The sequence below is a fragment of the Chelonia mydas genome, chromosome 7 (assembly GCF_015237465.2).
Source record: "Chelonia mydas isolate rCheMyd1 chromosome 7, rCheMyd1.pri.v2, whole genome shotgun sequence".
Taxonomy (NCBI): Eukaryota; Metazoa; Chordata; order Testudines; family Cheloniidae; genus Chelonia; species Chelonia mydas.
The window spans coordinates 4,659,560-4,677,225 of NC_057853.1; the positions used below are offsets into that span (position 1 = coordinate 4,659,560).

Here is a 17,666-nt window from a genome sequence, read left to right on the forward strand (position 1 = left end):
ACGCTTAAAAAGGGAGAGGTAGAATGGTGCACTGGTTAAGGCACCAGCCTGAGACGTGGGTTCAAGTCCCTGATTTACCAGTTACTTCCTGTAGAACTTTGTGCAAATCACGTCGTCTCTCTGTGCCTTTGTTATCCATCTGCAAAACAGGGATAATGGCACTTCCTTGTCTCATGGGGTGTTGTAAGGATAATTACATTAATGGACTGTGAGATGGTCAATACTACTGTAATGGGGCCCACATAAGTACCTAAAGCAAACAGATCCAAATGGGTGTGCCTTTACAAAATTCTACCAATTTGAATGATTTCTACCAGATTTCCATTAGAACTGGTAAAATCTTTCAAATTGGTGGAACTTTTTAAGGCATCCACTAATGTTGCATCCTTAAGTACAGGGAAGAAGTACCATCACTAATTTCCTTAATTTCAGTGAACTGTAATTAGTTATGGTAACTAGGGTTAGTAGGCTTTGCACAGTCATGATTGGTATGTATATCTATGACACTCCCATCTATCATGCATACAGATGTCTGCAGAAGGCAAAACCTGGGATAAAAAAATGCAATTAACTGTCGCTTTTTTATTTTTAAAGTATGGGTAAAATCAATAGAGAAATTAATGGATTCTACTATGCAGATGGCAATGATTTATAGTGTCCCTTTGGAGTAGGTATTTCGAGTTTTCAAAGGTCTAACAACTCATCACCTTAAAAAAAAAGTCGAGGTAAAGGGGAAACAGACTGCAGTAGTGGTTGGAAATATCACCCATATTGGGTTTTCACCATTTCACATGATATGGCAATAAGGTCACAGCAAAGCTAGAGGTGTATTTTTAACAGCAGCCGCTTTGTTCCTGTCCTGCACTGACACTGATCAGATAACAAGGCAGTATTCAGGAAGCAGGACCCTGGACAGCAGCTAGTTAGTTTCTTCTCTATGATGGCCTGTCATTCTGTCAGTCCCGACCTTCAGGCTGTCCTGAACATCTGAATCACATTCTCTCTGCACTTTCTCACTGACTGCAAGCTACTGTTGTCTCACTGTCTGACCTGACACAAACACAATACAAACAGACAACCCACCTCTGCTCCATCACTGTCTATTGCTAATATAGGAGATTGATAGCCACACAGAATTCTCTCTCTATTCGACCTTCATGACTGGAGTGGCATAGTCTGACTGACAGCCAACCTCATTCCCGAGAAAGCTAAACCACCAGTTGTTTTTTTTGCCCTCTAAAAGTGACGTAATGTCCAGTTTCTAAAGAAAGTTCAATTAATATATCCGGATTTATGACAAAAGTAATATGTTTTTGTTAAATAGCAAAGATATTGACCATATATATTTTAATGTGTGTGTTCAAATGATACCTTTTCCCAAAGAGCTGGGCGCACAAATAATGATGTTATTTATTATTAGTAGTATTTCTAGTACAACATTGCTCAAAGGTTCCAAGCCTAGATGGGTTCCCGTTGTTCTAGGTGCTATACAATCACAGAGCAAGACACGATGCCCACCCCAAAGAGCTTACAAGGTAAGGCTTTGACTCTGCAATAAGCTAAGGCTCTGCTTAGGTAGAACAGACTGCAGGTGTAAGACCTAAGAAAACAAGCAACAAACGAAAGGTGGGAAAAGGAGACTGTCTACTTCCACAAGACTGTCAAAGATAGACTGGCTTTATACACACAAATACACTGGTAACTGGTGATTAGGTAGCACATAAATAAGTAACAGTTTTCCCCAGCTGTGTCAGTCTAGCCTGGCTCTAAAACAAATCACGCACATAGCCTGAATATTCTTTCAAAAAGGAATCACAACAAGGAATCTAAGGAACTTAGATACTCTGATTTCTGTCTGAGCCATAATAATAAATTAAAGATACAGATTTACAGATTTTTTTAGGGCCAGGAGGGACTACTGTGACAATCCAGTCTGACTTTCTGCATAACGCAGGTCAGAGAACCTCACCCAATAATTCCAATAATTTCTTCATCAAGCCCATAACTTCTGTTTGAACTAGAGCACAGGCGTCAGAAAGACATTCAATCTTGACTCAAAAATGGCAAGTTCTGGAGAACATAACATGTCCCTAGGTAAGACACTTAGTCACTCAGGGTTTCTAAGTCAGATGTATGGCAAATGGTCTCATTACAGCAAAAGAAAGCTTAACACCACAATCATTCCATGGTATGGGACTAGTCTAGTGTTACTAAAAACCCAGCTTGTTTAGAGATATCCATTTTGTATTATTTATTATTTGTCTTACAATAGTACCAGAGCCTCATCCAAAATTGGGACCCCATTGTGCGAGGCACTGTGCAGACAAAAAACTGAGTTAACAGATTGCCACATCTTGCCCATTGTTTTTAATTCAGCACATCCCTCCCCATTTACTATTCCCTCGACACAACAGGATAGAATAGCAATCTACAGTTGGCAAGTTTAATATGTCCCTGCTGTTGACATACACACAGTGGTCAGATTCTGCTCTCAGTTACACTGGAATCAACAGAATTACATGGGAATAAGAAAATCAAAATCTGAACCCCTGGCTGCTGTAAAGTATGATCCGAAGTCCATTAAAGTAAAATGCTAAGCTCCGATTTACTTCAGTGCATTTTCAATCAGGCCCTATATATCCTCAAAACAGAGTTAGGTTTCTGCAGTAATGCATCCTGTGGATAGTGGAATTAGAATTAAAGAGCAGAGAACTGCCCTTAATAACCTTGTAGTGACAGGCACTCTTATTTCACTGGTATCCTCTCTGTTTCATTTCTGTTTAGGTAATTTTTGAATACTCTATTTCTAATACACATTTGAAAAATCACAAACTCACTGGTTCCCCAAATTGCTGGATGCTCTTTTACTATCATATTATTAAATCTGCCTTTTCAAAAGCTTCAGAGCCCTGTAAATATGGTAAATGCGAAGTGCCCAGTGTGCTCAGTGATTGAAAAGTTATTATATATTACAGAATACAATTCTGTGCATTGGTCTCTCTCTCTCTCTCTCTTACCTTTTCGGCTCTGGATTCGGCTGGGATTTGGAATCTTTCCTTTTTTTGGACTCCTTTTTGGAATCCTTTTTTGTCTCCACTTCAGTGGCAGAGGGATTCAACATTTTGCCCCCCTCGCCGTCTGCATTTGGTTGTGACCCACCAAGTAACTCTGTAATTTGTTGACTTTGGGGAATGGTTGGGATGAGTTTAAATGCACAGGGTAAAGCCAGCAACAAAAGTGAAAGAAGCAGAAGAAAGCATGAAAAAATAAATGAAAGAAAACAAAACTGAAACCAAATAATAAACACCAAAAGATACAAACTTACAAAAGAAAGTCAGAACTAAAAAGAAAACAAGAATCTAAAAACTCTGTTTCCATGACAAGACATATAAAATTAACTGTGTATCGCATTGCAGTCTCAAAATATGAAATCCAGACAATGTGTATCATAATTCTGGATGATGTTTAACGGAGAGTTTACAAAAACACATAATTATTTTGTAACACTCTGTTATTCAGTAGCATATGCAGAATAGAGTGAGACATTTCAGAGTATATAATGCAACTTGGAAAAAAACCTCAATGCAAGAAGCTGCAACAGCTACTCTAGCTGTCAATAAAACAATATAGAAAAGGAAACGTAGCACAGCGACACTTTTTGCCACAGTATGTTTGCCACATTTGAGAGAAGAAAACAAGCAAACTATGAACTTGAAATTGCTCTGCAACAACAATAAGATGTGGGGGGAAATTTTCAACAATGCTTAAGCAAGTTAGGAGCCAACTTTCAATTGGATGTAGGCTCCTAGGTGCCTAAACCACGTTTGAAAGTGGAACTCAGGCACTGGCGAAAATGCTACCTGTGGTAACTTGTTGGATGCTCTAGTACATTAATTAAAATCAATGTAATACATTCTTTATATCCATTTATGCATGTATGACAATGATACAGATTTCAGTTAGGCATCCAAATATACATTAACAAGAAGTGTATCTTGGAGTTTTCTGAGTAGAAAAGTTAAAAATGATCATTTTGGATTCTGTATGCACATTTTTATTGCTTTCATTTGAACAAGTAAAGAAACAAACAAACAAACCAATTATGCCATCAGAAGAGCTGCTGCCAAACATCCAGTATGAAAACAAGTTGGGGATTGTTGTGCATTATCCAAGGAAACCTACATTTTACAAAGTCAACCCTTGCTGGCATTTAGTTGCTAGATATAAATGATCCCTTACCTGTTGCCATGAACATGTGATGCACAGAAGGCAAAGCTGTAGTGAAGCAAGGTGGGGTCAATCATAGCTCCGCTTTCTGCTCGTTCTAGTAAATCTTTGAGGTAGCAGAGATGTCTGTGACAGCCTCTGACTCCATTTCGTGCACAATACTCATCTAGCACAAATACTTGGCCAGGACTGAACCAGCCCTGTTTAGAAATAAAGAGACTTGATTTTAAATAGAGGTTGTTAAACACAAGAGTTATTTGATTTGGAGATGTAATGCTCCATTGTTCTTCTAGACAATGCAAACCTAATGGTTGGCAAAAGACAAGGGAGTGGGCCCTGTCATTCCTAACTCAAATAATACACAGGATAATTACAATGAAAAAGCATTAGACTAACATTTAAGAAAAATGTAATTCAAAATGCTGAAAAATGTTTCCACTATTCTAGTTAATGTGAGGATTCAGTATTTATCGTTAGAAAATTCTTTTATCTCTAAGGGTAGCCAAAGACTTGTATAGCAAAACAGCACAAAATATTAACACCACTGTCATGGGGGAGATTTGTATTATGCTCTTCCCCTGGTTAGAGCAGATAATTATTCAGTAATGACTTTTATCTCCGTATCTGGCAAGTACAGGAGTGTACCAAAGACACACAAACAAGGTTCTACAGTATTAGAACCGGAAGATTCACATTTCCCTCATTGCTATGAGGAGCCACTCGGATTAGACTCTTTGGGGACAACTAAGGTAGAACATTCAGCACCAGTCTGTGAAGTCATTAGCTAGAATAAGAATTTTCTTATAGAACCCTTTCAAAATGCTGCAAACCCAGCAATATTTATATGGAAATTTGGGTGCTAAACAATTGGTAAGATACATTTCTGGAATGCATCAAACTGCAAAGTCTTTCCTCTTTTAATTTAAAAGTTCCTGCAGCGGGCGGGAGAGTGGTTGAGGCAGTGCACTGCCCCTATAGGCAACTTCTTTGCCACCCCATCTGCTACCCCAAATGCTACATCTTAGAAACAACGCTGCTGTGAAAGATTAAAATATATTTTCTACCACTCAGATGACACCAAATCTTTTCTAGATGCCAAAATAGCTGCTTTGAAAAGAGTTGAAGAAATATCAATTAAGAGCTCAGTCAAAAGACATAGAAAGGGATTTGCTCATCCTTGTTGGGCCAACTCCAAAACAGATTGAAAAAAGCATTGAAATAATGAGGGGGAAAATCATAGATATAGGAAATAGATACAGTTCATTTTATTACTGGGATCACCAGAAAATTAAGATACAGAACAATGCAGAAGAGATGCCTGTAGAAGTCCTTGTTTCAATTGGTCTTTATTGGTCCTTGAGCCCAGGGTAAAAGTCAATTTCCTTGTCTTTCTCTGTTTCCCTTTGTTACATACGTTGATCTTTTATCCTCCTCTCCTTCCCCACCCCCGCCGCAAAACTGAGGACTTTGTAGAAGAGGAAAGCAGAAGAGAGGATAAGAATTAACTTGAAAGATATATGTGTGGGTTTTGAGGCATTGTCACAAGGCGACTGTGGTCAGCCCACCTGTGGCACCCTTAGCTCATCTTCCCCAGGTAGAGAAAATGGGCAAAGTCACATGACAGGCAGGTCAGATGGTAAATCAGACCCCTTCAGGGGTGGAGATTAGACAGAATCCTGCAGGAGTGCCAGAGAGAGAAGGGAGACTCCAGGTAGGAAGTGCTGAGAGTCACTGCTCAAGAGAATCATAGAAACATACAATTCTATGATTCTCTTGAGCAGTGACTCTCAAGAGATAGCAGGGATGGTCTCAAATGAGCCCAGGAGGGGCTGAAGAGAGAAGACAGACCCTCAGGAAGGAGAGACAGCTTGAGACTGGGCGGAAGATGTTTTGTTTTGGGTGTGGCTACCCTGGCAGGAGTGGACTTTTTCCTCAATGGTGTAGCCAGATGCCCATGTCACAACTGAAAGTGAACCAGGCTGGAAGGCTGGGGGATCCTGAGGCAGTGGCTAGCCTGAAGCCAGGCCGAGCAGGAGGTGCTGCCACGATTACAATTGATGTCGTAGCAATGCAATGAATGTCCTACAATGGATCTGATCCTTCAGGTGGGGAGAGATCCAGGCCCCACTGAAGTCAGAGAAGAGACTCCAATTGAGTTCAATGGCGCAAGGATTTCACCCCGGGAGTTATGGTGGGAAAAAGATGACAGGATTGGGCCCAGGGAGTTATCCAGACTCGGTTCCCTGGCTGTGAAGCCTGTGGAAGTTTCATGAACCTTTCACGGCCTGCAGCTCCGGAGGCTGCTCTTTATTCCATAACTGCTGCTGCTCACTCTCTCTTTCAGAGCAGCGTCCCTGGCTCCTGGGCACGACAGGAGGAAAGACGCTGAGCATTGTAGCTGGGGGCAGCCCCTTCCACAGCAGAATGACAGAAACCCTGGAAAGAGTCTTACAGGGACTCAGTGCACAGCCTCATAACACGATTCCCTAGCTGACGATTCCAAAACCAGAGCTCAGATGGGGCGCTGAAGAGGGCCCACTTGTCTGAAGATGTTGTCTTCCCCAAATCAAAGTGGATGCGTGGCAGTCAGGAGGATGACAAATGGGGTGTCCTCCCATAATAGCTGTAGGTTGGGCAGCAGGCTCCTCCAATCCAGCAAGAGGAGGGAAGAACCCTTGCAGAACTGGGAGAGGAAAAGCACTTACTCCCAAGCAAAGCTGTATTTCTTTAAAAACAGTGGGGAACGGAGTACAGAGGCATGTGGTGGTGGTAGCTTTCTCCTTTGTTCCTCTTCTGGAATAGCTACAAAGCAGAGGCTGCAAAGTGGTAGCATATGCTGCTCTCTGTCCAGCCCCAGCATAGGATCCTGGATTTGTAGGAAACATTGCTGAAAGACTGGTAGGTTTTTTACATGCATTCCCTCACACCCTCAGGCAGCTCCTGGCCCCCTACTGGGTTTTTGCCTTGTGCACCAGAGTGTACATGTCTGGGCCTCACACCTCAGGCCAGCCATGCAGTGTTCAAACTGTCAGAAGGTCTCCCACCTGATCTTGGCTGCTGTGATGGGGTATAATGTGACCAAATGTATCTGCACTCTAGACCACTGAGCGTTCTAATGATTCTCATCAACAACAACTCGAATTGCACCCAGAAGCGAATGAGAAGCCTAGACAGAAATGCTAAGGGTAGCAGGCACCACTCAGGAAATGGAAAGGGCACACTTGGCATCAGTTATAGAGATGGTGCTCAGGAATTTTCCGTATGAACAGTTTACATTTTTTGTTAATGGTCAATGGAGTTTCTGCAAAATTGAAACTCTCCATGGGACTTAGATTCTGCTGAAATTTTTCTATTTTTCCATTGAGAAAACAAACAAAAAAAAATTTAGTTTCAAATAGGTTTCACATTAAACCCTATTGTGGTGAATTGCCTTATGGGAGTTGTAGTTCAGGCCCTTCACTGTCACCAATGGTCTGGGATTCCTGGTAGACTGCCTTTCCCATTATGTAACACAATCTCTATTTTGACTGAGTAGTGTGGTGCATTGTGGGGATTTGGTGGTTGCAGGGGCATCCTGGGAGAAGCGGGCCATGTAGGGAGCATGTTCCATAGGGGGAGAATGGAGGCATCCAGTTTCTGTGTAAAATTTCAAGCGTACCCCTGAGCAAAAGGCAAGTGTCCAAACTGAAGGTACCACAGGCATGGGTACTTCCGTGAGCTCAACATTAGGGAGGTACAGCTGCAGTCTCCTGGCCAGAAGATTAAAGGCAGCTCTCCTAATTGAAAATCCAGTAGCAAGAGGACCCCATGGCCATAACCGTGTATCCTCTGGTGAATAAATAAATGGCACGGGCAACACTCCTGCTCCTTTTCCTTAAATGCGTCTCTGTGCCAACAAGCATCATTTCTGTCTTATCGGAAATGGGTCACAGCCAGGTTGTTTTTATACAGATACCTGTTCTAGAAGACTGGGAGACTGTGGAATCTGGGTTCAGTGGAAAGGGGACAAAACTGAGTATTGTTCTCTGTCTGTCTTTCTCACCACCTCCTCCTGCAGTGCCAGTCAACATTCGCACACACTGAACAACAGAGGTGACAAACGAAGAATTCTGCGGCACCCTGCACACTGAAGTCCTAAGGGAGGAAGAGCCATTGCCCATCACCCTTCTGGAACCATTTGGAAAGGAAAGGGGGAAGCTATTGAAGAGCCATTCTGACAACACTGCCCAGACAAGTCAACAAAACCTTACAGCCAATGGCATCAAAAGCTGCTGACGGAGCTAATAAGGTCAACACAGTCCCTTTTTATGAAGTAAATCAATCTTTGCGGTAAACACAGTTCGACAGCCAGGTGTGAAGCCACACTGAAAGGAAGGACAGAAACCTGTGGAATCCAAGTGTGGTCAGAAAGGGTCCATCACCACATTCCTTAAAACAGGGAGGTTTGAGACAGGATGGTAAATGATGAGACTAAGCTCCAAAGATCCATGTGCCTTGGTGCTTATATGAGCCCCATCGCTCTAGTGGCTTCTTAAGCAAGGGCCCAGACACCTCTTTAATAATACGTGTGGCTGGCAGCTTTCCTCTTGAAGAGAGACATTGTCAGTAATGGCTTCTATGCTTCTCTTTCAGCTGTGAGTCTATCTACCATCCCCTTAGTCCATTGCAGAAGAGGAGTTCCTGGATGCGGTAAGATGGGTATAGGTCACTGACAAAATACAAGAGAGCCCTGTAGTGTAGAGGTACTGGCTAGATGAAAAAAATATGTTTAATCCTAATGACAACCTCTGGGTGGTTTACAGGAGTATCACTTGCTTCCAATACAAGAAAGTACAATACAAGCTCAATTTCAGAGCTCATGCCCTTGGTAGAAGGTGAAGATTTTTGGCACACCAAACATTCCATCTACATGAAGAGTTAACTCTTCTACTGAGACTTCCGTGCATCATTTGTAATGGGAGACCCAACTTTTCCTGCTGCTTGGCATAGGGTGCACTCAGGTGGGATCAGGATCTAACCCCTCTAGAATGCCATCTGCATATCGGGCCTGATACAAAGACCACTCAAGCCTATGGAAAGGCTCCCACTGACTTCTAAGGGCTCTGGCTCTTCTAGCATTTCAAACACTGTAAGTTACTGTTCATTCTAGAAATCCACTGTACAACTCCTGTACATTAGTATTTATTTGTATTATCGTAGAACCAAGGAACTGCAATCAAAGATCAGGGGCCCATTGGGCTGAGTGCTGTGCAGCCAAATAACAAAGACGACAAGTCATATTTGGACAATCTTAATATTTTTTTCTGTTTAATCAGTGGTACCAGATCCTGCAATCCTTTCTCATGTGAGTGATCCCGACAATAGGACTCCTGAATGAATATAGATTACAGGATCATGCCCAACATTTGGTAACTTCTCAGACAGAGCAAACTGTTAGCTGCTTAGAACCCGACTCATAAGTACATACAAATACTGGGGCACATGTATTCTGGTGTAACTCCACTGACAAGGGGGATGGGACCATACCTATTGATTTTTCTCCTGTACCGTCATCTGTAAAATTTTGTAGGGCAATGGTGCAAACTGCAAAATATCATTGCGGCAGTCTACAATATTTCCCCAGCTGTGAGTTTGCCTTTGCAGGAGCTAACGTTATAAAAAGTGTGAATATAAATTATAACACAAAATCGCTACTGCAGTAGAACAGTAAGTTATTGCCTCTTAAAAACAAATACCTTTGGGGGACCAAATTCAGAGCTGGCAAAAGCAGGGACAACTCCTCAGACAACATGGGAGCAGCACCCACTTGCACTAGCTCTGACTTTCTTTCCTGGTGTTTATATCACTATAGACCAAAGAATATACTTGCCAGACAAGAATACGAATCATTAAGTCTGTGGTCCAAAGTGAGGCGCTGAACCATCTCAAAGAGTGAAGCGTGGTCAAAGTTACAGGGGTTGGAAGAGATAAATTCATCCATGCCATGCTTTTGAGCTCTATCTGCATCTGTTCATTTATACATATAGAGAAAGACACAATTTAGAGAAATATAGCACATTTTATTTGACATATACACGAGAGAGAAAAATATACACCATGAAGCATGAAAACTAAATAATTCTCTTCCCCTATATTGCCATTAATTTTTATTTCCCAAAAATATATTCTTCACCTCCCATTGTCAACTTGCATCACATTTTGACTATCTTATTGCATTCAGGCCAAAGCTTTTAGAATTAACATCTTGTCAACTGCTCATTATAGTGCATTTATTCTGTATTTAAAAACAGAACACAAACCCAATAACTTATTCTGTATCGTACAAAACACAATAAGCTAACAGATTTTTGGCTTGCAAAAGTAAATTAACTCCTATTTAGTTATTTGAGATTAATTATATAATAGATTCTGCCATTCTAGTAAAGTTATGTCTGTAGCAATTTCTCTAAATTTACTAGGCTTTCTAGATATAAAACCATCTATAATTTTTGCATCAAAATGCCAATATTTGTCTCTCCCAATCTCAGATTTTTTTACAACAGTTTTTAAATGCTACCTCAATGAAATAAAAAGATGCTCATTTAAGCATTGCTGATAAGTTAAATTGAGATGTAGTTTGTTGTCACGGAGGAAGTAGCCTGATAGCGTGCAGATTCAGTTAGCCATTTCAACAGACAGACAGAATTCACTCTGCTAGGATTATGAGCTGCCATCTTTTGTGAATTAATAGCCTCAACGTCTTCACACTTCTCTGATGTGGGTGACGTCTATCGGCACAAACTCCTAGGGGCTAACTAATTAATCTCAACATATATAACTAAAATTATAGTAAATTCACCAGTGGAAACAAGACAAAATATTCAGTGTAGGTGTGGCCAAGAAGGGATGCCTAGGCAGTAGCTTTGTTCTATGGGGAACGACTGAATTAAAAGACACTTTTCACGCTCCTTTTGCATTTACTCAAGTTTCCTGCTACATGGGTTCTCGCCAAATCCCTCACAAATAGAGCAGGGTTTAAATCTCACTCTGTTTACAAGTCCTAGGGGAACTGTGTGGTCTTGAAACAATTACGGAGGCTGAAAGAGCACAAAACCACAGTAAATTAAAATTTAGTGTTTCTTAATAATAATTTGGTATTTATATTTGTTTCTAAAGCAAACTAACCCTTTCCTATAAAACACAAAAATATGCAACTTAAAAAAAAACAAAAGTAAGACTTAAATGGAAGCAAAGTATTCAGTTAAATATAAGATTAATTAAATATTTAAAATTAACCTATGAAAGATGGTGTCATTTTACAAGATGTCTTGGGAATGTCTAAACCCATAGATATTACATCTATTATAGAAGGCACTGTCTAAGTTTTTCTCGATATTCTGCAGTTAAATATCTTGATAGCATTGCCCATCAGAATGACAACATCGATTCAAAACGTAACATTTCAATTAACTGTGAGCAATACTTAATTCAGCAGGAGCTTGTAACCATTTTGATTAGAAATCTGCTGAACAGCCATTGTGGTTTAGAACGTATTCTACAGTACTGGGGCTAATTTTTTCTATTTTGTTCAACATAAAGATTCCCATTTGCCATCTGCCTCTTACCTTACCCCCCAACTGGTTTTCCCCCTCTCTGTGACGCCATGCATCCAGCATGGAGATGAAACAGCAGGTCCATTTAGAGTTGATGCTGCCTATGAATTAGCTAGTGTGTGTGTCTGTGTTGGCTCTGAGGGGTGGGGCAGCCTCCCCAACACGGAGAATTAGCGCATCACCTCCATGACACATTTAGTCTCCACCAGCCTATGGCATAGGATCTAAAGTGCACCCCAAGCTTGGGTCTCTCATTGTAGCACACTATCAACACACCAGTAGGCTGGTTTCTATCTATTTTGACAGATTATGCCCCATCCTCTCTGTCCCTCTGGGCCAAGATCGATTTGATTAATATGAATACACTACTAAAGGTTTTGTATCTGCTGTTTTCAATTCCACATTCTAGTGCCCATAAAATAGCTTTACAATTTTAACAGATATATTAAGGCTTTTTTTTAATAGATTGCTGCTCTCAAATTCCCTAGAGTAGACTGCAAGCTGACAAACTGGCTGGAGGCCTTAATTTGCCAGTTCTGCTCAGATATTTTATTACTTTTCAATTATGAGCCAGAGTGCACTGTCAATCTTGTTGTTCAGCAAAGAGGATACTTTCTCAGCCTTGAGTAACCCAACTGGAAGTTTTAAGGGCCATTTCCCTCTTTTTTTGTTGAACCTCTTTAAACTGATCTGTTAGAAAATATTTAACTATAAATTACTGCTACTTTCTCCCTTTCACACTCATCTGGGATACCCTTCAATTTCTGTTCATGAAGGGGACATGGGGCAGATCCTCAGATTGTGTTAATCTCATAGTTTAACCGACTTCAACGGAGCTAAGGATCTGCTCATGATTTTTGAGACCTCTCTGATCAAATATAAGTTTATAAGCAACCTACACCCGACAGCAGAGGACCCATACAGGTCCCTAGGCACAGCCCATGAAGTTAAGTGATCCGTAGGCTCTTGCCAAAGTCCACTGCACTGTGGTAAATTGAACGCAAAGACAGTTTTACTTTAACTAGTCTTTGCAAAGCAATGCCTTACCCAGCTCCCAAGTATGTACCCACTTGAAATCCACTCTCTTACCCCAAAGATCTCACTGGCTCAAAATGACCGCATGAAGAGACAGTTACCGTACATGGTATTTTATGAGCTTGACTGACCAAGATGTATTCCAAAGAAGGGCAATTTGCATGAGTTCTGCTCACTAAAATTATTTAAAATGTGACCATTTCTGGCACAGAAAGTAAGCTTCACGACAGCAGTCCTCATCATGGCTCAGTGCTGCAGCTCTCATCTCCACAAAACCACTCATCATGTACTGTAGTTGTTTTGTGTAGTAGGACTGCAGAGTTAGGTGCACACAAACTACCATCTTGGATCTAAATTCAGAAATGAGGAAATTATGTTTTCAAGAGGAGGTCTTTCATGAAAATCAAATGGGATTTGAATTGGAGATGTCTTTGGAAAATGATTCCACTGCATGTTACACACACACATATTTAACTTAAATAAAAATATTGCACTGGTCTAGCTGCTCAGAATTCTCTGGACCATTTAGGATATGTCTCAGTAGATAAAATAATTACAACCCTGCACTAAGCTTGCCTTCGCTTACTGAATTATTTTATATTATAAAATAAATGCACCACTCAATCTGCAATTTGTTTTTGTATCTTGATTTTTTAAAAAAATTATTCCTAAAACTGAATTTTAGAAGCCAATTATACCAAAAACATTTGCCTATCTAGGAAAAAGCAAAGCATAAATACATTGCCCCAACCGCCTCAGACAGGCATTCAAGATTTTAAAGTAACAACTACATCTTCATGTAAAATAATGATTTTTTTTTATATAAAACAGTCATCTTTCCAAATAAACAGTTTGTACCATTTGAACGTGCTTTTAAGCAAATTACAAAATAAAGGTAGATGGGTCAAACTCACACCCAAATTGTACATATAATTTGTAGACACTTTTAATAAATCAGTTGTTTGGCCTTATGACTCTAATCTGTTCTTATAACAATGATAATTAAATAAAAAGAAAGAGAGAGTGTTATGTGCTGTTTCTGTAATTTACAATCCCTTTCCAAGGTGCTTTGCCAAGTTAGTTGGCACTCCTTTATTCAAGGCCCCAAGACAAAATTATGCTACAGGCCAAAAAAAGTTGTTTTACATCTTAGATTGAGTAAAGTTATACTGGCATCACAAACTCTATTAACCTTCTTTCTTGAAAACTATATGCTGTTGCCTTTAACGCTAAACTCTGAAATTTACATGATTGCCCTTCTTAATACATTTCTCTTATTGCAATTTTATTTTATTCTACTTGTAGCATTACAAAAAACCGGCATGTCTATCTTGTCTGCCTTAGCTATCCTTACTGTGATTCTCTGTCAAACACATATTTTGTATATATGTTTGAAGTCACAGTCTTAAAAATCTGTCAATGTTAGTAAGACATAGATATATTAAAAAAAAAAAAGGAAAAAAATGCCCCACCACTCTGTTCTATTAGGGCAGTCCTTCTGTTATTTACGACAGTCAATTGAAAGCAACAGACAAAAAGGTCAAACATCTCTTTCTTGCTATTTGTGTTTTTGTTTTGTGGTTTTTTTTTCCCCCTGGTGTCTTTTGCTACAGTAAGAATTTAGGCAGATTCTGTTAAGACTGCTGCAGTTCACAACTGGGGACAAGCTCCATAAAAGAATTCTTGTTATAAAAGGCTATGGGTAGCCATTTTATTGTAAGAATTTCTGACTCCAAATTATTTATTTTCAGTAATGAGTGACTTTGTTTGAGTACCAAGGGCAACTGAACATCCAGTAAATTTTACAACACATTTGTTTATAAAACTGTAAATTAAAAGGTGACTTTGTATCTTACTCATCTGGAAAATGTGTACTTGTCATATCTGCTTGACATTACAAGAATGAAGATGTGGTTTGGACGGTAACAAACAATGACACTAGTCAACCTCATCAGGAGACATGAAATAAAGGAATGACAATGATTGATGGCAGCTATTCATTTACAGATATTTCTAGAAGAGTCTTTATTGGCATGGTCAGACTACAACGCTAAGTTTTTCAGTAACTTAACTCTTCTTCAGCTATGCACAACAGTGGGAGAGAGGGCAAGCAGAACTGCAGGCGAACTCCCTGCCCATTGTGTTGTGCCACACAGTTGACTGCATGCTTTGAGGAACAGCTAAATTTCTCCATGGTCTCATAGATTAAACAGAACTTACAGAGACTCGCAGAATGACTACTTGTTAACAAAACACCAAAAGAAAGTGCCTAGGAACTGAGTTTTGCTTGAATCTGTAGAACTGAAAACATGAGCTCACGCTGCTAGTGTTCTAGTCAAAATAAATAAATAAATAAATAAATAAAATAGGACTTAAAGCACCATATTGTTGTTTCTTACTGAATTTCTGGCAATGCTTTTTGTGTCCCTTCCTCTTTATGTATGATATAACGTTGCCACTGATCAAAAGTCAATCCAATTAATATTTCAAATTTTACCATGATTATGCCCCTCTCTGCAAACACTTATGCATGTAGCTTTACTCACCTAACCCATCGAGAGCAATGGGACTACTCAGGTGAATAAAGTTACCTTCAAGCCCGAAGTTACAAGAGCTCATTTTCAGTATTGTTCCTGCTGTTTTAAATAATGAGAATATTCTGTCACACTTTTCCTTACTTGGTTTTACTTTTCCCTCTACTGGATATGAAAACATATTTTAAAACTTCATTTTAAAGATTTAATAGTGAGTAAAGCATTTTACTGTTAATTATTAATTATACTACATCTTGAAATGAAATCTAAGTTATCCAAGGTTCAGTAGTTAAGCGAATTACAGTTTATAATATGTGATAAAACCAAGTGGTTCACAAAATAAGTAAAAATTAGATTTTAGAGAAAAGCTAATTCTAGGATAAAATATGTTTTTTTTAACTGTTTTAAAAATATTTTGAATTTAATTATGGGGAAATATTCAACTGTTTTTAATAAGTCACTCATGCTTTTTAAAGCACAAAAAAGTGATTTATAGTCTATTTTAAATTCATGCAAGTTATGTGAGAAGTGAATTAATATTTTAATACTGCATTCCTGCAATGTAGCATCTGCAAGTTGACAATACAAGAAGACACAGTGTTCTCATGATATATATAAAATTTATTTTATATATATATATATAAAAAAAGCAATTAAAGCACATCAGACCCAAATTCATACATTCTTTCTTTCTTTCTTTCTTTAAAAAGTGTTGAAATCCTTAATTTCTACCAAGTCAACATTGTGTGGCAAAGTTGGATCAGAATCCTCATCAGACATCCAAAAAATGTTAAAAGACAAAGGAAAAGAAAAAGTAGTAAAGGGGTAAGAAGGGGTAAAGAAATTCTGCCTGCAACCTGGGGGTACATTTATGCAAGAAAAAAAAAAAGGAGTATTGTTTAATGCTCAGGAGGGTAGATACCACCTGCTCCTTCTCATAATTGCATTCAGAATACTCCAAATACATATTTGCCAGCTCTCATAACCAACAGCTTCTACTCCCTCTTAAGTAAAGTGTGCACTCACCATGTGTTTGAGGAACAGCATTTTAAACATGAATAAAGAATTAGTACAGTGTATATTTTATTTAAGATTGAACAAATAACTGAGGAAAACATTTGTATTCCACAAGTTTAAACTATTATCTTTCTGTTTAAATAAGTATCTTTATAGGAAAATAACAAAAAGAGGATAAAAAGCTCTTATAGCAATTTTCTTAATTTATTATATTTAAAAAAGCATTTCTTTGATAGAAGAATGACATTTGAGACAACATGCTAAACATTCATGTATATTTGTTTTTGGGAATAGGAAGAGTCTCTACTGTGACTAAACTATTTTAACTCATAGTGGATTGTCTTTCCTGTCTGGAAATATCTAGAGTAAACAAAGAGCTACAGTTTGCTTTCAGAATAACCCACTCTTGATTTTACATGATCAGAAACTGTCAAGCCATGAAGACTCATGCTTGGATGTGCAAGGAATGTCTTTCTGTTTTGAGATTTGTTTCTTTGAAGCACACCTTGTCTTGCTCAGTTAGGCCTCTTCAGGTTTACTACCCTACCTTTCTATTCTTTGAGGTGTCCATGGTTACCCCCACACTGCTGGTGCACTACACCATGCTAATAATTGGAACGGAAAAAAATGATAGAGTGCAAAATGATCTGTTTTCAGGCATTAAGCAGTCAACTAGATGTAAATTCCATGAAACAAAAAAAGGCATTATTTACAGATTTATTGTGATGTTAATTAATATTTACGTCTTGGAATGAAAAATAGGAAATGTTAATGATTGGCTTTACTAAGAGGATCACTTGATGCCAATGTGAAAGCCAGGGAGAGAAGGCAATTATGCAAACATCACATGCATCCTAATTTCAGTATGGAAACTTACATTTCAAACCTAAATTCAGGAAAATAACATGGAAAGTTTTACTACAAAATCTAAACATGAGAAAGATTTAAGTGAAAAATAAGCACATTGCATATGTCAGATAATCTAGTCTGATTATCTGAGCTGTGCTAGCTACAGGGAAGCACTTACCCTTGAGTCCAGCTAGAAGTTAGCAGGGTAAGAAGGAACAAACCAGAATAACATAAAGACTAGCAACAAGGCTCAGGAAAGCAGACAGGAACCCTAACCTAGCGCTAAAGTACTTGGGTTCAAGCAAAGAATGAAAAAGAAAACTTTAAAAAAATCCCCAAAAAGAACAACGACACTTACAGCTGAAAATTTCTTATGAAGCTCAATAAACCTAGCCATTTATTATGTTGGAAC

General features: G+C 39.0%; 1 protein-coding gene across 24 annotated transcripts in view; it reads right to left on the reverse strand.

The window, feature by feature from the left end:
* Window positions 1-17,666, reverse strand: part of CADPS (calcium dependent secretion activator) — a 372,276-nt gene that overhangs the window by 112,446 nt on the left and 242,164 nt on the right. For 14 of the 24 annotated variants that reach the window (XM_037904780.2, XM_043551164.1, XM_037904778.2 and 11 more), the window contains exons 12-14: window positions 17,433-17,444; window positions 10,097-10,233; window positions 4,240-4,427 (exon numbers count right to left, since the gene is read on the reverse strand). In XM_037904780.2, coding sequence (XP_037760708.1) covers window positions 4,240-4,427; window positions 10,097-10,233; window positions 17,433-17,444 — 337 coding nt within the window. Of the gene's footprint in view, window positions 1-3,017; window positions 3,183-4,239; window positions 4,428-10,096; window positions 10,234-17,432; window positions 17,445-17,666 lie in introns of all 24 variants that reach the window. The other 10 variants (XM_037904781.2, XM_037904775.2, XM_037904773.2 and 7 more) reach the window with 3 other exon arrangements.